The sequence below is a fragment of the Pistacia vera genome, unplaced genomic scaffold, assembly GCF_008641045.1.
Source record: "Pistacia vera cultivar Batoury unplaced genomic scaffold, PisVer_v2 Contig1030, whole genome shotgun sequence".
Lineage (NCBI taxonomy): Eukaryota > Viridiplantae > Streptophyta > Magnoliopsida > Sapindales > Anacardiaceae > Pistacia > Pistacia vera.
The window spans coordinates 119,258-144,874 of NW_022195062.1; the positions used below are offsets into that span (position 1 = coordinate 119,258).

The 25,617-nt window shown below is 35.0% G+C and overlaps 1 protein-coding gene across 1 annotated transcript; it reads right to left on the reverse strand.

Moving 5' to 3' along the window:
- Nucleotides 1-4,310: 4,310 nt before the first annotated feature.
- LOC116124065 (pentatricopeptide repeat-containing protein At4g21065-like) lies at nt 4,311-7,347 on the reverse strand. The gene has a single exon (XM_031409776.1). It carries the CDS (start codon nt 7,257-7,259, stop codon nt 4,356-4,358), a length of 2,904 nt encoding a protein of 967 aa, XP_031265636.1. The 5' UTR covers nt 7,260-7,347; the 3' UTR covers nt 4,311-4,355.
- Nucleotides 7,348-25,617: the final 18,270 nt, after the last annotated feature.

A 25,617-nucleotide genomic window follows, 5' to 3' on the forward strand; every position in this document is an offset into this window, starting at 1 on the left:
ATATCAACTAATTAAAAGTTAAATAGGAATACATTACATTTAGAAACATATATTTATTCAAGTCTACCCTGCAAAATTTCTACATTCAAATCCAGCTGATGTTTTTCATTTGTTAAGCTTTCTATCTGTGTTCCAAAAAAAAAAAAAAAAACACAAAAACGATAAATAATACTTGATAAAATACGACATTTAAAATAATTAAAAAAATATATATTCTAAAACAATTCTGATACCTTCTTTCTTGAGTTAAAGTACACGCGTTTTGAATTTTGCATAACAAAGACACACATTCTTATGAGGCGAATATTTTGTTTCTTGACTTTGTAAAAGTTTTGTTAAGTAATCAAGTTTGTCTTCCAACTTCTTCTTTTCAGAAACTGGTACATCATTTGCTGCTTCCTCAAATACAGCAGCTCCATCATCTCTCTCACTTTTAGTAAACACAACTGAATCAATCAAATGATCAATTTCCTGTTGCCGACTATCTAAAAACGAACCCTCAAGCCTTATAGAATGTCTAACATTAGCATTAATGCCTCTCTTCTGTTTCCTTTTTGAAGAAACATCTAGGTGTGTTTGTTTTATTATTCCTATCCTATCTTATTCAAAATACATATTTTTTCACTATTCACAAAATCCAATCTTATTCTATTTAACTCAAAATATTTACTTTTTTTAACCCTTAGGTTTGTTAATTTAACTAAACATCCCAATATTAAAAGTTTATAAATTGACAAAAACACTCCCACCCACCCATATATTTCCAGCAGTCGGCTGTCGGCATTTAATGGGTGGAGGTGTTTTTGTTAATTTTAAAACTTTTATTGTAGGAGGTGTTTAACTAAATTAATAAATATAGAGGATTAAAAAATAATCTTACCAAATACATTTTCAAATTCAAATCCTATCCTCGTAATGATAACCCAACTCAACTTTTTCAAAAATACTACTCAAAATAATAAAACAAACACACCCACGTCATTCACATACTGTTTTCATTTTTCAAGGCTATCAAGATTAAGGCTTTATTATAAACGCAAAAGAAAAAAATAAAAATAAAAACAAATAACTAAAATATATCAACAACTAACTATAACAAAATAAAGATTTACAACCAAAAATAAATAAACCTCTTCCAACAATCAAACTTCCCTTTATTTGGTTAGAATAGAACTTTTACTGTTATATCATTATTCAATTAACTAAAAGCCTTTTAAATAGGCAACACATCAACAAAAATAAACTGAAAAATAACAACAACTTTTAACCACTAACTCGTACTCTACAACGCTACTAAAATGCCTAAATACTAGATCTAAACTGTCGACTTCTAAGGACCCACATCAAAGACAACTTTGAAAAATTGGTAACAAAATCTCCTTTAAATTGATGTTTTTGTTTAATTTACTCCTATAACAATCAAACTTCACTTAATTTCCTTACAATAGAAAACCCTAACTCACTATTCTATTAATAACAACAACAAATTCGACATGGAAAAACAAAATAATGGTTCCATTATCTAGCATTATGTCAAAATAGACTGTTTAACAAATTAAAAACTTATAATTCATAATAAACCTACTCTCTACAATCTTAACAATCAACAATAGTAACAAAAAAATAAACGAAACAAAACATAACAAAGAAATAGGACAAACACTATAATCATCTTCGAAGTAAATCGCAACAACAGCACCAGATGCCACTAACACAATCTTCAATCTTCAAAGAGAGAAAGAAATTAACAATTCCAGTGAACGAATGCAAAACGAAAAAGGGAAACGTAAAAATTAAAGACCTAAACAAACTAATAAATCGGTTAAATACCTGATATAAAAACCGATTTAACACTTATAAATAAACCGGTTCAAACATGCCAGTTCCCACTTACAAATAATTTACTGAATTACTAAAATATGTTGCTATTATTACTAACAATTGGCATGCCGGTTCACACCTACAAATAATTTACTGAATTACTAAAACATGTTGCTATTATTACTAACAATTGGTTGCACCATTTCCTTATAATTGTAGCCATTGTTGAACAATCATGTTTAATCCTATAATTTTAACCATTGCTTAACAATCCTGTTTAATGTTAACAATCAAGATGCAAAGTCATTAGTTTGTACAACACAATTAGAATAGATTATCTGTCGTACATTTCCCGTTAGCAAATGTAATATTGTAATGCCCTTTTCAATTAATACTATATTAAAAGTTTTTTTTTGTTTTGTTCATGATAATTGATGCAATGAAATTGCCGATCAATATTTTTTTTTGCAAATCTTGAGCACCTTCTTATTGCAAGAATCTCCAGATCAAAACCATCAACTTCAAACCTATCTGGTACAGTAATAGTATATTACGGTAAACTAAGTTTTTCATTCCGTGACTTACTTTTTTCACCAATAACAAAGTCATTAATCTTAATAAATAAATAAATTATCATTGTTGATATAAAAATTCTCACCAACCAGAGAGATCCGATTGACCTCGGTAGAATCGGAACAGATGTGGGCATGATTACAGATAATCAATAATGGGTGAATGATAAATGCAATAAAGTAAAAGATAATAAGATTCTTAAAGTGGTTTGGCGAGGTAACCTCTTATGCCTACGTCCACTATTCTTGTATTTGTTGTGAGAGCTTACAATAAGAGTTCTATGGAAAATTTCTAACCCCTTTTTCATCATTTGAGAGGGTTTATATACAAGGTTTGTACAAAGGAAACAGCGAAAATAAAGGGATTACAATTGATCTAAACTGTAACTTCGATATTCTCACGATTGGGCGTTGTGATTGTACAGAGATTGTTGTTAATCTGGTCATTCTCGTAATATCTGAGATCTGAAGTTATCTGAGAATTGATTGAATGACGTTTGCGATTGGGTCGAGCTATATGTCGACAAGATTATGCTAGGTTGGACAACTGGTAAAGTTGGACTGATTCTAAGTCGATCTAATACCTCGCCAATCACCGAGCTTGATGGAAAAATCATACACAATAATCATAAATGTTGAAAACATAACTTCTATTTATACAATATGATAAAATTAATATTAATTCTTTTGTACATAATATTTCTTTATACCAGCAATAAATATATAATATTTATTTAATATATAATATTTTATTTATTGATTTCTTTAATTATCAATACAATATAAAATGAACTTTAATGCAAAAAATATATATTTAAAACAAAAAAAAAAATAATAATAACAAAAACAAAATATAATAAACATACCCGCGCAACACGCGGGCTTTCCATCTAGTTGAAGTATAAATCTGCAGTTGTGTATGTTGTATTCTATGTACAAGAGAGAACGTATGGTATTATACAGAGAATATCAAAAGTAGAAAGACTAGCAAAGATTATTCCAAAAATCATTTTATTGAAATTAATTATGAGGTCACGGTGACATAAATGTAATTCAAAAATATCATTTGCCCATTTAACCATTTAAGTCCTTTTGAACTTTCAAATTCCTTGGATACATAAATTTTCAAAATATTTCCACCTATAAGTAATTTCACTAATTTTAATTCCCCAAATGTCCAAGGGTTTGTTTCAAAGATAAATTTAAACATAAAATCACATAATCTAGCTTATTTGCCTTTAACGGAAAATTATAGAAACAAAAATAACCAGAATGTGTTAAGTCAAACACTATTTAGTATATTTTAATTAAGCTATCAAACTATATTATTAAATGTTAAACTTCATTTATACTATATCGAGTCTAGCATAGTCTAAGGCCATATTCTAGTAATATGATATTTGTTGTTTCACTAAGGGTACAATTAATAAATCATTAGATTATATGATTGAATTTGTACTTTAAATAAATCTTATACATTTTAAGAAAGTGTAATTATTGAGATAACTACATTTGTCCAAACCTAAATTTTCTCTTCATTTGTGGGTTCGTTGAGTATTAGTGGTTCTGAAAGTTCAAATCCTACATGGCCACAATTCTCAGATTGGCCAACATAATTTAAATATTTTTAACCACCTTTGGGTGGTCAAGTGGTTAGACACAGACTCTTAGATGTATTATTCAAGAGGTCTTAAGTTTGAATTACTTTAGTTCTTAATAAGGATGGCCACTGGAGAGTATATCTGGTCGTTAATTTCAAGGCCCCGAGGTTTAATCGAGGTATGTGCAAACTGACCTGAACACCCCGATTACCAAAAAAACAAAAAATAAAAATTAATATCTATGCATACGTGAAATATTACATTTTTGTATACACCTATTACTTAAAGATAATTACATAAAGAACATTATATCTCTTGGTATTTGCACAAAAAAGGGCTACAAATATACAGTTGTAATAAGCTACCAAATATCTCTGCAGCTGCAATTGCCACCTATGAAGTGGTGAAAATTGCTGGGATCCTTGACAACTATTTCTCTGTCAATGAAAGTTGAGATTAACTTGCAAGCATAGTGGCAATGTCCACACATCCTAACACTCTTCATTACCCTTATAGGCAATCCATGGGGTAATGTAATAAGCCCCAAAGCCACTGCCTTCATCTCACTGTGATGAAGACCTCCACCATCATATTCTTCCTCCTCTATCGTGGGCATTAGCTGTATCCTATTCACTACATATCCAGATTCCTTCATCTTCTCTTCTATTTCTGCTAATTTATCAGAAACCTCCTTACTTGGTTTCTGGTCTGACACAAATTCATAGATTTTATTCCTTATTTCTATCCAACTAGAATTTGTTCTCATGGTTCTGTTTTCAACCTTCATTTTAGATGCATCATCCCACTTACCTAGCATCAAGAAAACCTGTTTAAGAAGTATCTGTGTTGAGCAGTCACTTGGATCTAATTCTACCAGTTTCTCTAAAGCATATTTTGCCACTTTCATATTACCATGTACACGGCAGGACCAAAGAAGAGTTCTCCAAATCAAGGCACCTAATTTGACTGGGATGATCCCATTGATAAAATTCTGCACTTCTTCAAACATTCCAGCTCGACTAAAAGCCTCAACCATGCAGGAATAATGCTCTTGTGATGGTTCAATTACATAAACCTCCTCCATTAATGTGAACAAACGATATGCTTCATCTACCATTCCCATTTGGGCATATGCCTTCAAGGCTGACTTAAATGTGCTTGGGTCCATGGAATTATTCTTTCGTTGCATATCTTTAAACAAATACAGAGCTTCTGATGGCTGACCATGACTCACTCTAGCAGAGATGATAGATCTGTACGAGAGAGGGTTTTTCTCAGGCATGGATTTGAATGCCAAATCTGCATCGTCAATTATACCACATCCTGAATACATGTTAATTAAACAATTGCGGGTTGTAGGGTGTGAGATGACACCCCTCTTGGTCATGTAGGCTTGTGCTTGTCTCCCCACATTCAGAAGCACTGGATTTGCACAAGAGTTTAGAATGTAACAAGCAGAGTATGGATCAACAAACCCATAACACATTTGAATCCTTCTTAGAATTTGATGAACCATTTCATTGTCCTTGGCCTTTATGCAGGCTTTAAGAAGTAAATTCCACGAGATGTCAACACCCGAAATCAGGGAACAGAGCTTAAGAGCTTGTTTATAATGCCATAGTTCTGAATAAAGATGCATGAGCATGTTGACGACAGAAACATTTGATCCATAACCAGCTCTCAGTATCTTGCAGTGTAATTCTCTTCCCTTTCTAAGATCCTGCAAAACTAGACAAGCTAGAAGAACAGAAGTGAAAGTAAATTCATTAGCTTCAATATAGTCAAACTGCATTTTTTGGAAAAGTTCCAGGGCCTCAGCATACCACTCATTCAGACAAAACCCGGAAATGAGAGCTGACCATGTAGCTGTCCCTGGGTCTTTTACTCTCATAAAAACCCTTAGAGCAGCTTCCGAAATACCACACTTGAAATACATATCAATTAGAGAGCTTATAACGTATGGATCAGAATTCAGATCGAGTTTTATAATCAAGGAATGGAACATTTTCCCTGTTTCAAGATTGGACAGTAAAGAGCACCATTTTAGCATGCTTGCGATAAAATGTCCATTAAATTTCTCTCCATTAAAATAGTTATATAACCTCATAGGAAGGTCTGCTCGTGGATTCAAGATCTCATGGTTAACACACTCAATATACATATCTAAAAGAGAACCAAACACATATTGATTAGATTCTAAACCAACTCTTATTATATGCCCGTGAACCTCTCTGCCAAGATCCAATTTGTCTACACTAGTGATTGCCTTAAGGCTACTAGTTATAGTGAAGTCATCACATTCAGAAACTTCCTCCATTAAAATTCTGAAAACCTTAAGACCTTCAAGGTAAAGCGAGTTATGAACATAACCCATAATTAATGTGTTCCAAGAAACCAAATTTCCCTCAAACATTCCATCAAAAACCCGTCTCATCCCCTTTGAATCACCACATCTTGCATAAAAATCCATTAGACTGTTCTCTAAAAACAAGTAGGTCCCAAAACCCATCTTAATCATACAGCAATGAATCTGCTTACCAAACTCCAACTCCTCCAAATTGGCACACCCTTTGATCACCATTGAGAAAACAAAACTATCCAACTCAACACCACAACAAATCATCTCAAGAAAAATCCTCAAGCCCTCTTCTTCAAGCCCGTTCTTCACATACCCACTTAACATGGAACTCCAAGCAACCAAATCAGGCTTCTCAAGTCCTTGAAAAACAGCAATAGCATCATCAAGACGCCCACAACTCGCATACATATTCACCAACGCATTATACACAAACCCATCAACCACACCCCCTCTTTTTAAAACAAGTCCATGAACTCCACACCCAAAACTCAAGTCCTTAACTCGAGAACACGCGCGCAATACAATAGAGTAAACAAAAGCATCAGGCCACACCGACCCGTGACTCAACATAAAAATAAACATCAAGAGTGTTTCATAGACGGGGCCATGTTTCGTGTACCCGGACATGAGGATTGTCCAAGAAATGATAGTTCTCTGAGAGTGAGGCATTTGATCGAATAGATTCCTTGCTTGTTGCATGGAGCCTGCGTTTACATAAAGCTGAAGATAGAGGTTGAAGTAAAAAAGAGGAGGTTGGGAAGCAGTTGAATGAGTTTGAAGGGTGAGATTTTTTGGGTTGAAATTGAGATTGGTTTTAAGATGGGGTTTGATAGAATAATGATTTAAGAGAGATAGAGAAGGAGGAGAAAAGGAGGAGATGGTGGCAGATGGTAGCAGAGATTTCATGAATATTGATTGTTATGTATTATTTATGTTTAAATTTTAGAAGTGAATATATAAGCAAGTAATGTGAGGAAAACGAAGGCAAAGGGAGAAGAGGAGGTCTGGAATGAGATGGTGGGATGAGATGAGAGTTCAATGAGGCTGTGTGACTGTGAAGTACGTAGTGTTGGTGGTGGTCCATGGCCAAGTGAAGATTGAAGACGACAAGGGCTGTGCAAAACCGGGTACCCGACCCGGTTTTGTCCGAAAACCGGGTATCCGAATATTCGGGTACCCGTAAACCGAACCGATTTTTAGGTACTGAATATTCGGGTTAAAAATCGGATATCCGGTTTATGACCCGAATTTACATGAATTTTAATTTTCTACATTTCAAATTTCAATTTATGAATACAATTCCTTCCATATATTAAATAAACTTTTAATTTAATAACTTAAATAATTAAGATTTGGAGCTTTTGTCTCTTGCTCTTTGAAACTTAAAGGAAAATAAGTTTAAAATCTAGGTTTATTTTTTATTTTTTAATAAACTAGGCACCCGATTCTCTTAAAATAAATACTTGATACTCGAACAAAAAATTTGGATATCACATAATAAATACTCAAAATTGATTCGTATTTTTAAATATCTGAAAAATCAGAATCGAATCGATTCGATTAACGTGTTCGGCTTGGTTAACGGTTTTTTATGCACACCTTTACAAGGCTTTAACATCATTTTTTCTTAACAGATTTTTTAAAAGAAAAATGTACTTAGTTTTTTATTATATTTTTTTGACATTTTTCACAACTATCAAATAATGAGTAAGAGAGTAATTCTGATCGCTTCTGGTATTATATACACCACCACCCTATCACATCACATTTAGGATATCGTTTCCCTTTTGGCTTTTGCCTTTTACGACGCGAATATATCATTTATGATCTGGATAAGTTAATCCTGATAAAAAACTTTTTTAGGAAGGTATAAATTTATCCTTTAGTAAAATAAAATTATTTTTGTTTCTAAACCTTACTTTTTGGAGGAAAAACAGTTCACCATTTTATCACTCACAGTTGCAATTGTAATCCCTTATTCCAAGTATTATAATTCAGATGCCTAACTTGTTGCTTTAATGAAGATGGACTAAACTTATACTTTATGCATTTAAGTAAAAATAATTCAAGATTAGTAAATCCTGATTAGTGTGATCTGCCTGCATAAAGAGGTAGCCAGTCAAGAAAAATCAAAGAGACCAACCTGAAAAACTAATTAAACATTGTTTTGTTATCCAAAAACAAATAATAGATAAAATCATAATTTCAGTACACCGAAGGGACATTGGAACTATGACATGTATGAAAGTTGGTCAATTGAAATGATTTTCATTACTTCTTAAGGCACAAGATAATTTAAACATACACAACCTTCCAGATGCCAACTACCACCCAAAAAAAGGACTTTCGTGATAGATTACTACAAAGCAAATCGTAAGGTCCAACACTTTATAATAGACCAGAACATTTTATACAAAATGGATTCCTGTAATCATCTGTTAGTAGAGTTCAAACCATACAAGAAAACGGAGAGAAGGAAACGTGGACAAATTAATCATAATCGATAATTGAAGAGCCTTGCTTAGTAGATACTTCGACAGTTGTTTTATTAGAAAAAAAATCCCAAAATAAGGGAGGAAAATCACATCATTATAAACCTCAATTTCAATCACCCCTAATAACACCACATGAATTCACACATAATAAGAGGAAGACTCAAGCACAGTTTATCCAACTTAATCTCTAAAATTACAAACCACCAATATACAAGAGCATCAGCAGAACAAATCCAATCAATTTTTCTTTATTCATTTTCAATTTTAGTGACAAAACCGCATAGTAGAAGTGTGGTCGGTATTGATTACAGCACTAACAAAATGTAACAATTTCCAACTTGTGGCTAATTATAATTAAATTGACATTAACTTTTGAACTTATAGTAATGCCTAGATCACAAACTATGCATTTCCGAAGAGCAAGTGTTTTTCTTGTAATGGAATATAGATTTTGTTTGAAATTGAATTTTTATCACAAATGTCTTGATAATAATTAAACTTATAATTGTTGGTACGAGTCACATGTATAATAACTCTTATCATATAATTAAATCAAAATATTGGATTTGTTCTTGGTAACAAATACAATATTTTACAACAAATCCAAAATTTTGAAAATATCTCATTGGAATTTGATTTCTGGACTTAATGATGAGAGAGAGAATAAAATGAAATCTCTTACCATTAAATCACCTTTTTACTTCTTAATTCACCAAGGGCAAATATGTCTTTTTATACATAGATCATCCTATGAAAAGTCAAATATATCCCTACTTTATCTGAATCAATTGATCCAACAAGCATTTTTGTTATCAAAAATACAATCCACAAATATGTTTTAAATAAATGAAGATTGAATTCTTAGGTGGTATTTACGTCATAGATTAGATGGGAACGGTAACGGGAACGAGGATGGGAATGGACTGAAAATGATTACATTGTTTACTTGTAACAATGAAAATTGATGGAATGGAATAAAATTTGTGGTTTTCTCGACAACAATATTCTTAAGTCTAAATTATTACTTATGTTATTTTTTTTTTAATGTACTTATGTTATTTTATCACACAATTAAATCCATTAAATATTAATAAAACAAAAATAACTCCACAATTTAAATAAATAATTGAAACAATCAACCATTGGTCGACACCTTTGGGTGTCATTGCTGGCACATGTAGCGACCGTTGTCTAGTGATCTGGATAGATTTTGGCTATCGAAGATTGTTGGAGTGATATCATGTGCAACAACTTATTTTTATCGTCACATGTAACATTGTCACCTTTGACTTATTTGTAAGGAATCCAGAAGGAGAGCAGCAAAGAAAAGCAATTCAAGACAATGATATTGTCAGAGTATGCCAAAGAGAAAAGAAAAGAAGAGAGAATAATTTATCTATATATTTTTAGTGTATTGTAAGCCTGTACAGTGGTTAATTTATACAATTTCTGTAAATGTAAAATAGGAAAACAATAAATACAAATCCCTAGAATTGTTCAATCAATCACATGAATTAAGGTGATTAATTAAAGTCTTAATCACTCCTTAATCTCAGCTAGCATAGATCAAGGGAAATTAATAATAATAAAGATGCATTCCATATTTTGTCACTCCCCCTCAAGCTTGTGGTTTGCAGATATCAAAAACTCCAAGCTTGCTAAGTAGATATGAATGTTGTCTACTGCATAATGACCTTGTGAAGATGTCTGCTAGTTGTTCTGAAGTATGAATGTGCAAAGTTTTAATTACCCCTTCTTGTAGTTTGCTCCTGACAAAGTGGTAATCAATTTCTATATGTTTCTTCTTTCATGGAATACTGGATTTGCTGCTATGTCATTTGTAGCCTTGTTGTCACAGTATAAAAGAATAGGTTTACTTGCTTGTACTTCTAAATCTTTCAATAACCCCAAAATCTAGACGATCTCACTTATCGTCTTTGCCATGGCTTTTATTCAACTTCTACTCAAGAAAGAGATATTGCTGATTGTTTCTTTGTTTTCCAAGAAATAAGAGCTCCCCCTAGCTTGATGCAGAATACTGTAAGTGATTTTCTTGTCATTGGACATGTGGCCCAGTCTATGTCATAGTGAGCTATGATATGTAAACCTTTGTCTCGAGGAAAGAGGAGACCTAAGCCAAGACATCCTTTTAAGTATTTTAGAACCTTTATCACTGCATTCATGTGAGATTTTTTAGGTCCATGCATGAACTGACTAAGGATATGGACTGCATAACTGATGTCTGGACGAGTCATGGCAAGGTAGATCAATCACCCAACAAGTCTTTGCAAGTTTATTGGATCTTCCAGAGGTGGATCATCTTCAGTAGACGATAACCCATCGTCATATTCCTGAGTAGTCAAATTGGTGTTTTGTTTTATTGGAATAATACTTGGCATGCATCTTGATAGCTCAGAATAAAAAATGAGTTCCAAGACATATTTCTGTTGGTTGAGAGATATTCCTGCAGGGGATCTAGCAATTTTGATTCCTAGGAAATATTCTGGTTCTCCTAGATCTTTTATTCGGAATTGTCTGTTGAGATGCTCTTTCAAGGATTTTATGCCTACTTCATCATTTCCTATAATAAGAATGTCATCGACATAGATGATTAGAGCAATAAAAGTTTTATCTTTGTGCCAGGTAAATAATGCATAGTCATGTTTGGACTGAAAAAATCCTATGCTAGTGAGAGCTTTACTAAATTTCTCATTCCATTGTTGGGATGCTTGTTTGAGTCCATAGAGGAATTTTTGCAAACAACATATTATGTTCTCCCTCTGTCTGCAAATGCCAAGAGGAAGATCCATATAAATTTCCTCATGAAGATCACTATGAAGGAAGCCATTATGAACATCCATTTGAAGGAAAGGCCAGTCAAGGACAGAAGCCACTATAAGGAAAGCACAAATAGTGACATGTTTGGCTACTGGTGAGAAAGTCTCCTGATAATCGAATCCCTTACACTGAGTGAATCCTTTGGCTACCAATCAAGGTTTGTAACATTCAATTAAGTCATCAACACGGTGTTTAATTTTGTAGACCCATTTACAACCAATGGGTTTTCTATGAGAGGGACGATTGCTTGACTCCAATGAGTTCATCAACAATTGCTTGATGACAGGAGTAAGTTCATCAACAATTGCTTGATGCCAATGAGAGTGTTGAACAACATCTGAGTAACTAGTGGGTTCTCGATCGGCGGAGATGTGATTGATACAAGCTTAGTGCACCAGAGAGAGATGATCATAACTCACATAATTGGAGGTAGGATACAGTGTACTTGAGGAATCTGAAATTGTGGGACACTCATAGTATGCTGTCTAGATTGGTGGCCAAGTCAGCTACTACAGCGTGTAGGAACAGTTGGAACTAGAACAGTGGATCCTGGTGTCGAAACAGTTAGAACAGGGGATCCTGGTGGGGAAACAACAGTAGGCATCTGAATAGGTGATTCTGCTGAAGGATCATCAGTGGCTGCTGTGTCAGATTCAGAGGTAGGGCTATCAGGCTGAAAAACTAGAGGAGCAGGTAAAAAGAGGATTCGGTAGAGCATCAGCTTCAAGCATTAGTGTAGACAATAAAGATGAAGTAGTATTCTTGGTGGCAAATGAAAAATTGTCCTCATGAAACACATCTCTGGAGATCAGGAACCTATTTGCAATTGGATTATACAACCAGTAACCCTTCTGAAGCATAGGGTATCCCATAAAAATACAGCGGCTGGCCCGGGAGCTGAACTTGTCATGTGACCCAAGAGTGGCAGCATAACAAAGATAGCCAAATACTCAGAGGTGGTCAAAAGTTGGTTGTTTCTTGAATAATACCTCATAAGGAGTCTTTCCATGAAGGACTTTAGTGGGCATGTGGTTGATCAAGTATGTGGCTGTGATCACACATGCACCCCAAAAAGAGATAGGTATATGGGTTTGGTGTTAAAGGGCACATGCAACCATTAGGAAATGACAGTGTTTTCTTTCGACAACCCCATTTTGTTGTGGAGTATATGTGCAAAAGCTTTCATGGAGGATGCCAAGTGATAAAAAAAAGATGAACAACTATGATTAAAAAAATCTCTAGCATCATTAGTTCTAACCCTTTGGATGGAAGTGTCAAATTGGGTGGTGACCATGGATAGAAAATTTTTAATGTGGGTAAGTGTTTGGGTTTTGGATTGCATGAGGAATGTCCATGTAGCCCGAGAAAAGTCATCAACAATAGTGAGGAAAAATTGGGAGCCATCATGATTTGGGGTGTGATATGGGCCCCAAATATCAAGATGGATTAGTGCAAAAGGTTGGTTTGTAGTGGTGGTGCTATGTGGAAAAGTAATTCGGGCTTGTTTAGCTAATGGACATATAGGACAGTGAGATTAAGGAATAGTTGCACTGTGACCTAATCTTTGATGAAGAATAAAAGAAGTTTTATTAATCATTATATTACAATTTGACATTTTATTTGTTGCAATACAAGTAGGAAAAATAGGAGGAGACTCAACAGAGACCCAATAGGATAGACCCCTATTGGCTTTACTCAAGCCTATCAGTTTCCCAATCGAAGGGTCTTGAAATTCACATGTGTTAGGACAAAATTTTATAGTGCAACTATTGTCATCATAGATTTTGGATACTGAGATGAGGTTAAAATGGAATGCAGGGACACATAGCACATTCTTAAAGGGTAAATTTGGAGATAATTGGACGGTCCCTATAAGAATGGCTGGTGTTATGTTCTCATTCGACATATGAATGGAAGTGGATGGGGTAATGGAAAAAGTGGTAAAATATTTTGGGCGACAAATTATGTGATCACTAGCCCCTTAATCAATAATCCACATATCAGTTGTAATTAAATTTGAGTAGTAAGAAGTACCTGCGTATGATGCTATGGGTGCATTTGGGATATTATTCAGCATTTGGAGCAATTGATTGCATTGATTCGGGTTGAGGGTGGCTGTTGGCTGATTTCCAAAAGGGAGAGAATCAACTTGGAAAGAAGAGGAATTACCATTTTTGTCCTTGGTGTTGGAATTAGGATGAGCATGTAATTTCCAGCAATGTTCTCGATCATGGTTCTTTCGCTTGCAGTAGTCACAATATAATCGCTCTCTATTGGATCTTGAATTTTTAGACCCGTTTGACCCATTTCCAAACCCGGTTGACCAAGAGTTTGACCAGCTTGTTGACCTTTTAGACCCATTGCGTGACATGGCATGATTTGAACTATTAGATGTGCTTCAAAACGCGATTAGCTTCTGGCCGTCAGATCTGGTGAGTGAATATGAGCCCTTCATTTCTTCACATAAATTATCCCTCTTTCCACTCTCATTTTGCCCTAGTCGCCCAAACTCTCCATTTTCTTTCACTACAAATGCCATTAGGTCTGTGGATGGTCGGTCGAAGTTCAACTGGCGTTGGCTCTCATCTTGCATTGCCAGTTGAAAACTCCAGGGGAGAGTGGGTGGTGGGGATTTGTCCAAAACTTGCGTCCAAAAGGCCAAAAAACTTTCATTCAACTTGAGCAAAAAATGCGACAGTCTATCGCGATCTCGGATCCTCTAGTACTAGTGGAGGGTTTCAAATGCCTTTCAAGAGTCTCCTTGGTAGCGTCCAACTCATTCCATATGGCAGAGAGTCGATTGACATAAATGGTGACCGAGTTATATCCCTGTTTGAGTTCGATGAGACGCTACTGGAGAGTGAAGGTTTTGGCTCAATCTAGCTTACCATACATCTCCTTGATGTTAGCCCAGATCTCAGCGACCATTTCTATCAGTAGGAGCCCTGCCGCGACTTCTATCAAAAGCAGTTGCTAATCCATGATCGGACCTGCATATTGCAATGACTCCAGTGGAGTTGAAGATAAGGTTGCATTGTTGGTTGGAAAGCCTCATCAAGGAAAGGGTTGTTATCTTTGGTGATGAGGGCTTGTCGAAAATCGCAAGACGAGGAGGCGTAGTTATCTAAACTCGTTAGGGTTTGTTTGATGAGGACTAATTGTGGTCCCTCAAAGATCGATGAGAAGAGTATGTCACCTGTGTAAGTTGCTGGTGGGGTTTACGCAATGGAAAACAAAAATAAAATCCCCAACAACAACATTGAACCCAAGAACCTTATACCCGATTTACGTTATTTACAAATGAAATAATATTGAATATAAAATTTCCAAATTTCATACCAGTGTTTAGAGGCTCCTTTAATCGATATGAATCGCTCCAAATCTAAGATAAGAGTGAACTCTCGGTATCCACACAAAGACAGGATGTCAATCACCAAACAGTTTGATTTGCTAAACAAACCTGAAAGGATCAAGGATGGGAATGCAACATAATTTTTCTTTGAAAAATTCTCTTCTCTACCTTTAGAGAGAAAATGTGTGTGTGTGTGAGAGAGAGAGAGAGAGAGAGAGAGAGAGAGAGAGAGGTGGCTAGGGTTTCTTTTATTTTGAAAAGAATATCTCATTTAATTTTTAGTTGCACTTAAATAGTGCACAATAAAAACCTAATCTAATATGGAATAGAAATCTACTTATTCCATATTTAGATTATTAGTATTCCAAATACCAAACAAAGCATTTCAATTCAAATTTAAAATCAATTTGAATTCCATATTATCAAATTAATATTAATATTAATATATATAAACCAATTATTTAAATATACAATCTCACTAATTTAATTTCCATATGAAAGTAAATATAAGCAACAACCTTAGCAAATTTAATTGCACTATAAGATTACCTAAATGCCATTTCATCTTAAAAGACTAAAATATCCTTTCATCATAAATGATGAAAACACCCCTTTACTTATCCATCCTTAATCTGTCTTCTATATGTGTGACCCAAAGGCTCCTTATGATATCGGTATTGAGTAGTCTCGCGATTGATACCAATCAATTGTCTTACTAAACACAGACCAAGATTGGCCTCTAGCAAAGCATCATGGCCACCCGATAGATTCAGATTCAGCGAAACAACTTACATATCAACGATATGGTTACCATGCAATTCAATCCTTTCATCATCTATTATCTCATCAAGGTCAAGGCACAGAACTAGTGTCAACCTTGGATATCCTTGACATCTTGGTATTCGGTTATTGGACCAACAACTGGAATAGATTGGATTAAGCTACAACTCAATCTCATAGTGGCCACAGATTTAATGTCGTTGCCATCTATCGAATTACTCAGCGAGATAATTTCTCCCGTACTTGGGAGTGGTGAATCCTCTATTAATCCACCATAGTCTTGATACACTTTTTGATGTAGTCAATCACTATCGTTTTGATAGCTCTGAATAAAACTACGTTGGGCTAGTGTCAAACTACACCAATTAGCGCACAAGGCCTTCTGGTGATATCAAGTCTAAGGATCACATGCATCACCATCTGTTAGAGGATTTATTCCATAGACATTGGGGTTACCATCTATGTGGAATCCTCTGGTGGGTCTGTCTAGTGAACTTGCCCATGACAAGCACCCATGTGTTACACCAAGTTGTCGACAAACAACCTTGAGAAGTGAGATCAGTCACTGTCTTTTGATAGGGTCGTTCAATACTATGATAACCTTACTGTATTAACTGTGTCCTTGGTCAGAATAATACTAAGGCTATAGACGTTTCTAGAATGGACACCACATGTGCTCATAGGGTCCTCACTATCGAGATTTGAAACATTTGATACCCTCGCATAGTTCTAGCATTCTAAAGACATACATTATAACATATATTAAATACAAATTACATAATGTAGGAAATGCCTTTTATTGATTATAAACATTATTACAAGAGTCAACATTTACAAAAATGGATTGGCTCTAGAGCACCTACTTTAAAAGCCTAGTTCAGGGTGACTGTTGCTAGTGGCTGGGACAATGCAAAAGGGATACAGGTAGGGATTCGTATTTGGATCTGAACCCAACGGAGGAAAAGAATTTGGGTTGTAACCTAGTATTCAAAAGGAGGTTGGGTCAGGCCTTGAACCAGTAAAAGAATCTGGGTTATAACCCGACATTCCATATGGGTAACAAGCTGGGTCAAGCCTAGTTTGAGTTGTGTGGGCTACAATTGTATGGGTTGTAGTAGGCCTAGATTGAGTGTTTGGGCTAGAGTTTTGTGGGCTGTCTGTGGTGATTGAGTTGTTTGTGTTAGTTGGGTCGTCTGGGTTTTCTATATTTGTGGGATTTTGATTTGTGTTTGGGTTGATTTCTATTTTGGAGTTTAATAGAGTTTTCTGTTTGTTTTCAGGGACAAAGGGAAAGGTTCAGTTGATTAGCAAGCGGAAGTTTTTAGCAATACTCTGATACCATGTAAGGAATCGAGAAAGAGAGAGGCAAAGAGAAGTAGACAATGACACTGCTAGAGTATGCCAATAAAAAAAAAAAAAGAAAAAGAGAAGAATTTTGGTATATATTTTCAATGTATTGTAAGCCTGTACAATGGCTAATTTATACAATTTATGTAAATGTAAAATAGGAAAACAATAAATACAAATCCCTGTAATTGTTCAATCAATCACATGAATTAAGGAGATTGATTGAAGCCTTAATCACTACTTAATCTCAGCTAGCAAAGATCAAGGGAAATCAATAATAATAAAGATGCATTCCATATTTCGTCAATATTTGGCTATCCAAACTTGCCTAGACCGATATATCGTCCTTTGTCGGTTTTGCATGCGCTAGAGGTGACACCAGTAGCATGATTCCTGCAATGAATCGTTAGCCAACGACAGTGGTGTGGCAATGGTCGTTGGCGGTGGTGGACGTTGAGGTGATAAGGGTAAAATAGTATATTTAGTTTTACAAATTTAATTATTAATATATTAATTGAATAATTGAATTTTAAATAAATTGTTTCAAGGTTTAAATAGAAAAAAAGGACAAAAAAGGACAAAAAGTACAAATTTATTGAAAATAAATTTTAATCTGGGAAAAAGATTCCCCTAGAAAGTGTAAAGTAAAAAAGGCAATAGGCATTCCCCTGCCCATTTCCTTGAGTAATCTACAAAGTAACATGACATTAAGGAATATCATATATATATATATATATATTATATATATAGATATATATATATATATATATATATATATATATCTTGAGGCATAGGCTATTGATGACCATTTTGAAGAGGTAGAATTCCTTCATTTTGACACATAGGCAGATTGTCCGACATATGGTTACATTTGATTGGTGATGATTTGGATTCTTTACATTTGGTTAGATGTTCTTGGTGAAAATGCGGAATAGATTGATGAGTTGTAATTGGTGTTTGATATTGTTTGTTATTAATGACAGATATTAATAACCTTATTGATTGTTGTTTGTTTCTCATTGACAATAAATATTGTCATTTACATACAGATAACCTATTGATTGTTGTTTGTTTAAAAATTTATGTGAATGTAAGGGGTCTTATACATTGCATGTCATTTACAATGCATTTATGTGAATTTAAAAGGTTTGTGAATATGAATGGTTTGATAAGTTTTTATTTTGTTGCATTGTATGTGTTATGTGTTGCTCTTTAATATAAATCATTAGAGATATTTATGAGAATGTGAAGAGTTGCATACTTCAATTGGATGTTCATAGTATATATATATGTAATTATTTATATAATTTGGTACATTATTACCAGCAAGAAACGGAGGAAGAAATAGAGGTATAGTTATTTGATATTGTAATTTTTATATGTTTATTTGTGTTAAGTGAAGCTTTAAAATGGTGCTGCTTTGCTACTACCTGTACGTTGCCGTTTTGGAGTTCACTTAAGTGTGTAATCTCAACCATTGGTTCCAGCATGATCTGACGGCCTTCAGCAGTCCAACAAGTCAAACTATATAACACTACAAGTTTGGAGATTTGCACAATACAACACATTCCTCTCTTGCGATATCAACACTCTGCTAGGGTTCTTCATTTTTAGGGTTCTTTCTCAAGTCTTGTAATTGTGTCACAATTGGTGTAAATTGTGGGTAGAAGAATAGGGCTTTTCTTCGTGTAGAGAGACTGGGTACAAGTGCTCTCTAGGGATTGCAATTACAGGTTGATTTGAGGGTTTATTGATGAGAATGCAAAATGTCATATTTACCCCCCTTAATGTCTTGTATTTTATACTTATTTGTTGCTTAAATTTATTCATTATTATTCTATTTTGATTTAGGATGCAAATGGAGGCGTTAAATGCAAAACGAAACTAATTAGGTGAATTCAGACAGTTTTGACATTGCTTCGTAATCTGGGCATACCTCTCTCATCCGAGCTCCGATTGAGATGATTCAAAATTTTATGGAACCCTAAGAAAGAGATATAAAACTTTTATGTTTTGAGTTTGGAGAGATACTCGCTGAATCAAGGTTGTAATCGGGCTTGAAATTGACGCACCTGCACTACTGACGTTCTAGAACATTCCGCCTTGTCATGCAAGTCAATTAGGCAGTTTATTATTGGAAGTTTTGAAGACCTGTTGCACGCAAGTTACAGCTGGAAACACCACTTTCCTATATTACATTAGGACTTTATTTTATTTTCAATTAATCAGATTAGGATAAATGTTATTTTAGGATATTAGAATATTTTTAGGAGATTGAGTAGAATTCAAAGACTTGAATTGGATATTCTTAAAAGGGGGGGAGAGATCAGATTAGAGGAGATTACACACGCCTCTCTTTCTCTCTTTTGGAATTTTTCTCTTTGGAGTTTTGATTATGGCCATGAGCGGCTAAAACTTTTATAACTTGGTCGAAGGAAACGGAGGCCTCAGAATCAATAAAACTGTGAGATCTAATATGTTTTTAGTGTTCAATATATGCTTTGAGTATTGGATGTTCTTCTGTGCCTATTTTCATGATTGTTTCATTTAATTACTAGGAAGCCTACCAGTTTATTATTTGTTGCAATCTATTGCTTAATTAGATATCAAATCCATAATTGTTTGATCCCTCTAATTTGTGAGCAAATAAGAGTTAAGAATTTGCTGCGTCAGGAATTGTTAAATCTTAAGGAGAACATTCGACTGAATTAAATACAACCGCTTGTGTTTGTGTTGTTCATCTTCATCGATCTCTCTAGTTCTTAAGGCTGCCACTAGATTAAACCTTTAACGCTTGTCTTGGGTTGTTTAGCAGTAAGATTAACTAGATCGCTTGTTTCCTAATTAACTACAACTAAGGAGAGATAGGGAAATAGTTCCAATGGTGGATATTCAAAGTATGAATTGATTTATTTTTGCATCAATGATCAGTTGTAAAATTTCGATGGTGGATGTTGACTTAGACCAAGGTTTGTTATTCTGATTGATAATATAATTTGAATTGTTTTTTTTTTTGTTTCCTAAAAAGTGTTTCTAGTTTAAATCAAACACCCCCCCCCATCCCCCCCACCCCCCCCCCCCCAAAAAAAAAAAAAAGCCTTGTTCACGTAACATAAAACTCGGCTAGACACTCTCTGTGGGAATGATCCTTACTCACACTACTACATGTGTTTTTAGGTTTTAATCTTGGTTGCCTACGACAACACACCATTTATTGTGAATGAAAGATTCGGCCATTTGTGTGAATTGGTTTGTAAATCATACTTTCTTGATCTTTATAGTGCAGCGAGCCCCAAATTACTTGGAGCTCAACGTGGATGTAGCTTATTCCATCGGAATAAGTGAACCACGGTAAAAACCTTGGTGTTCTTGATTCGTTTTCTGTTCAATTTGTTTTTTGTGTGTTTTGGTGTGTTTATTGGTAGAATTGATTAGGATTGGATTCAATTTAGCATAATAGTGGTATCAGAGCTTGGATTAGGGTTTTTCTGGGGTCTTCTTGGCTATTCTTGAAACCTAGGGTTTATACAAATTGGGGGTTTCTTGTTAATCGGTCAAATTAGTATCTTAGGGCTTGAAAAACCGTAGATTGTCCTATCAATTTCTTGAATCAGGTTAGAATTCGATCCCAAATCTTTTAGGGTTTCCTGCGTCAACCCTAAATCCAAACACTAAGCCCACACCATGACTACTACATGAGTTGAAATCACCCAATTCGATGGGAAAATTGATTTCAACAGTTGGAAGAAGAAGAAGATGAAGGCCTTATTGTCACATAATAAGGTGGCTCTCGCTCGAGAAGGATGCAACCAAATAGTCTAAGGAGAAACTGAAAAAGAAAGCAGAGGTGGACGAGGAGGCATACAACTTGATCATAATGAATCTCTCCAACAACGTCTTGAGAAAGGTAGACGGTTTTGAAACTCTGATTACTCTTTGGGGGTAAACTCAAATCCCTTTATGGTTTACAGTCAGCTCCTAACTGAGCTTACTTACAAAGTGTTCTATTTTTCTATAAAATTGATAGTTCTAGGACTATTGATGAAAATCCTAATGAGTTCTTGAAAATGACCCAAGTATTGAAGGGTACAGATCAAGAACTCGGGGACTCTAGTTTAGCCATGATCTTGCTAAACTCTTTGACCGAAGAGTACCAGGTTGTAAATAATGCCCTTCAATACACCGATACTATTCCAAGCTTAGATCTATTAGTCTCAGGATTAAAAGCTAGGGAATTAGAACTTAAGGTACAAAAAGAATCGGTAATAACTTGTTTGTTAGGGGAAAGGAGAATCAAGTTAGCTGGGTAGTGCTGCCCAGTCTAATAGTGGCCCTAGGAATAGGAAAATAGGAAATACCATTTGTAAGACCAAGGGAGAAACTAGGAAGTGTTTCTTATGTAATAAAACTGGCCATTTAAAAAAAAAAAAATATTGCTTTGCCTGGCTTAAGAAACAGAAACAGAGGAACACTGAAAGCAACCTAGCAACCTTTAAGTCTAACATTGAAGAATCTGAAGTCTTAATTGTATCTAAATATGATAATATGGATGATTGGGTAATGGATTCAGGGTGCTCATTTCACATGAGCCCTAGTAAAAAATGGTTTCAAGACTTTGAGGATAATAGATCAGAAACTGTGTATATGGGTAACGACAATGCATGTAAAGTCCAGGGAATAGGCATCATAACCCTAAGATTAGACACTAGTAAAACTGTTAAGTTGACTAAGGCAAGGTACATTCCAGAATTAAAAAGAAACTAATTTCTTTAGGAACTTTAGCTGAAAATGGGTGCCTTAATGTTTATAAAAATAACAGTGTACTTCTTAAGGGTGTAAAAACAAATGGGCTTTATATCTTATGTGGAAATTACTACTCTAATTGTTTAAATTCAGCATTGTTTTTTACTAACCTGACTGCTACAAAGAAATGGCACCTAAGGCTAGGTCATATGAGCTAGAAGGGCCTTGACACTGTGCAAAACAGGGCCTATTTGGTAAGGATCCTATTGAACCTCTTAATTTCTGTGAGACATGTATAATAGGCAAGCAACACAGATTGAGTTTCCAAAGGAGAACTCACCTGGTTGCCAACTGTTTGGAATATTTGCATGCTGACTTGTGGGGGCCTGAGAGGGTTAAAACACATAGGGGCAATAATTATTTCCTATCTATAGTAATGACTACAGTAGGAAAGTGTGGGTATTTCTACTTAGAACTAAGGATGAAGCATTGAGTAAGTTTAAGAGTTGGAAGATATTAGTTGAAAACCAAACTGACAAAAAGGTCAAAACCCTTAGGATTGACAATGGACTAGAGTTCTACAACCTAGAATTTGATACTTATTGCATTGAATAGGGTATCCTAAGATATAGAAGTGTTAGGAAAACCCCTCAGTAGAATTGGGTTGCTAAGAGAATGAATAGGAGCCTTCTAGAGAAGGTTAGATGCCTGCTTCTTACATCCAGCCTACCAAAATCTTTTTGGGGGAAAGCCTAAACACTGTTGCCTACCTTATTAACAGAAGCTCCTCGAGTGCTATCAACTTCATGTGCCCTGAGGAAAAATTGACTAATAGGAAACCTAACTTAGGCCACTTAAGGACATTTGGATGTGCTGCATATGTACACATCAGTGAAGGAAAGTTATAACCAAGGTCCTTTAGGTGTGTTTTCTTAGGCTACCAAGAGGGAACCAAATGGTATAGACTTTGAGAAAAGTGCTCTTAGGGTTAGGATAATAATCACCATTAATGCTACATCAATTAACTCTCTCACTAACACTCATATGCCTATTGACGTGACAGCTGATGTGGTAGGTGTCACATCGTCAGTCAAATCACCACTTTACCACGTTAGTTCCCTCAAAAAAAAAAAAAAAAAGAACCAAAAAAAAAAAAAATTCAAACTCCCTCCTTCCCCTAAATAAAAATCTCTCCTAAAAATTAAACCCTAAAATTCAAATTTCACTCCTTCCCTTGGACTAAATCTCTCTCCCAAAATGAAATTCAACCCAAATTCCATTTCAAAATAACAAACCCAAACGACGACCACCAATACGTTCTCTTCCACCCCCACCGCCATCAGTCCTCTACCACCACCATCGTCTATCGTCTTCCTCCACCACCTTTTTATGTTTCTTCCCCTTTTCCCCCTTCCTTTTTATTTTTTTTCTGAGAACAGGGCTGCCGTCAATGACAAATGCTGGACTAGACACCAATGCTACGTAGTTCTTCATTAAAACATTCATATTTGGTTGGTAATTTTTTCTGCCTCGAGCTTTCCTCCATGTCTGTTGTTGGTAAAGATTTTCCACGGAAGTTGGGGAAATGCCAATATCAATCATATGAAGTTAGCATGGTGTTGAAGTATTAATTAGCATTAGACTTTTGAGAATCCAAAGTGTACTAGCAAGATTGACCATAATGTGCATTAACTGGTTTTGTCTACATTTCTTTAGGATTTCTCAAACTCATATCTATGCTTTTTCTTTTCTTCACATGTTGGATGGCCACCACGTCATCTTTGGCAATGTGCTTTCGAGGATGCATGTTGTCCGCAAGATTGAAGCTGAAGGAAGACAGAGTAGGGAGCCCATAAGTAAAGTTATATTAGAGAATGGTGAAATGCCTTTGTGGCTATTGAATGGTGATTAATATACATCTGTTGTGTATGAAACTTTGATGTCTATGCTTTTATGTTAATGATTTTAAAAAGTATTAACTTTTATTGTGAATGGGGTTTTGTCTTGTGGCAGCTATAGCAATTGGCAGAGATGCACCCAGATTTGAAGTTTCTTAAGGTGAATTATGAGGAGCANTTTTTTTTTTTTTTTTTACTTGTCTACCAAATAATAGGAGAAGAATTAGCATTGCAATGGTTGCCATCTATATTGAAATGCTTTTGAAACTTTGTGCTTTTATGATCATTATGATTAAAAAATTTACATTGCTTGGTATGAGATTACCTGATACGTTTACAAGTCCTAAAACACTTGTGAACTTGAGTGGAAAAGGAATTGCAAGTAACACTTGCGAATTTAGTTGACTCAAAACCAGTCATTCCAAGTCCTAAAACACTTGGCACATGGCATGTGGATCATAAATGATGCAATTCGGCCCAAGCCCAAGGAAAGGAACTAACCCAAGTTGTGCAAAGAGAAAATTCAGATTCGGCCCAAACTCAAGGAGAAGAATTAGCCCGAGTTGTGCAAAGGAAAGGAGACATCTCGGCCCAAGTCCATTCAAGCACCAATTCATCAAGTAAATTCCAAGCTCAACTCTCTGCCCAAGTCCATTCAAGCACCAAGTCATCAAGTGAAGTCCAAGTCCAACAAAAGAAAGGCCTAAGTATAGTGATCCAAGAAAACCCATTATCCAAGCCCAAAGAGTGTTTTTCATGCTACTTCATTTTGGGTCCATTTCAATGAATCCGAAGGCCTAAACTCGTGCACTCTTATTAGTAGGATTTAATTACTTGTTATTTTTAATTAGTCATCCTAGGTGGCATGTTTAATTTGTATGTTTCTAGTTAATTATCCTAAGCAGTGTTTTTACTCTACTAAATTAGTTAATCATCTTTGTAATACTATACATAAGCAAACTCTCTCTCATTTTGTTAGTTAGACAATGAAATAGAAAAACACTTGAGAGGAATGGTTTTCCTTTTACTTTGAAATCTGTATCCAAATCTTGACAAGGGATTTGGAGGTGATTCAACTTCAAGTTGGTGGAGAGATCTTTTATACTTGAAGATTTTTCTTGTCATCATCCTTATATCCAAGTAAGTAGTCTTATGTTCTTGTTTCTATCTTGGCCAAAATCTTTGTGGTTTTTTTAGCCTTGTTCGAAATCTGGTTGTGTTGTGTTGTGTTTGTGCATGTTTGGAGGTTGAGATTCTCTTGTGTAGTGAAATCGGGTGTGAAGCTTGTGAAGGTTCTTGCTTGGCCAGTTTTGTGCATGTTATTTTATGGTGTTGTGTTGAGTTTTTCATGGAAGTTTTGGATCATTCATTCATATTATCTCTTCCTTCTTACTTGAGAACAATTGCACAATGAGTTCTTAGTTTTTGTTGATGTTCTCACTAATTCCTATCTCATCACCACTTCTGATATTATTATTTATATTCAAGCGAGAAAGGAAAAGAGATCAAGCTAAGGGGCTCCCTCTTGGTCCAAAGAAGCTACCTATTATCGGAAATCTACACCAACTTAGAGGGGACTTACCTCATGTAATGTTGCAACATCTTGCAAATGATTATTTATAGATTGCTCATGTTCTTACAACTAGGCTTAGTTTCCACTTTTGTAATTTCCTCGGTCGATGTTGTTAGAGAGATTTTCAAAACCCACGATATTATTTTCTCAGGTTTACCTCAATTATAGGCTCTCAAAAAAAAAAAAAAATCAACTATAACTGTAATAATATAACATTTGCCTCTTATGGCGACTATTG

Bases quoted from the DNA above. Each gene is read 5' to 3' on its own strand.
- LOC116124065 (XM_031409776.1), bottom strand. From the start codon at position 7,259: ATGAAATCTCTGCTACCATCTGCCACCATCTCCTCCTTTTCTCCTCCT.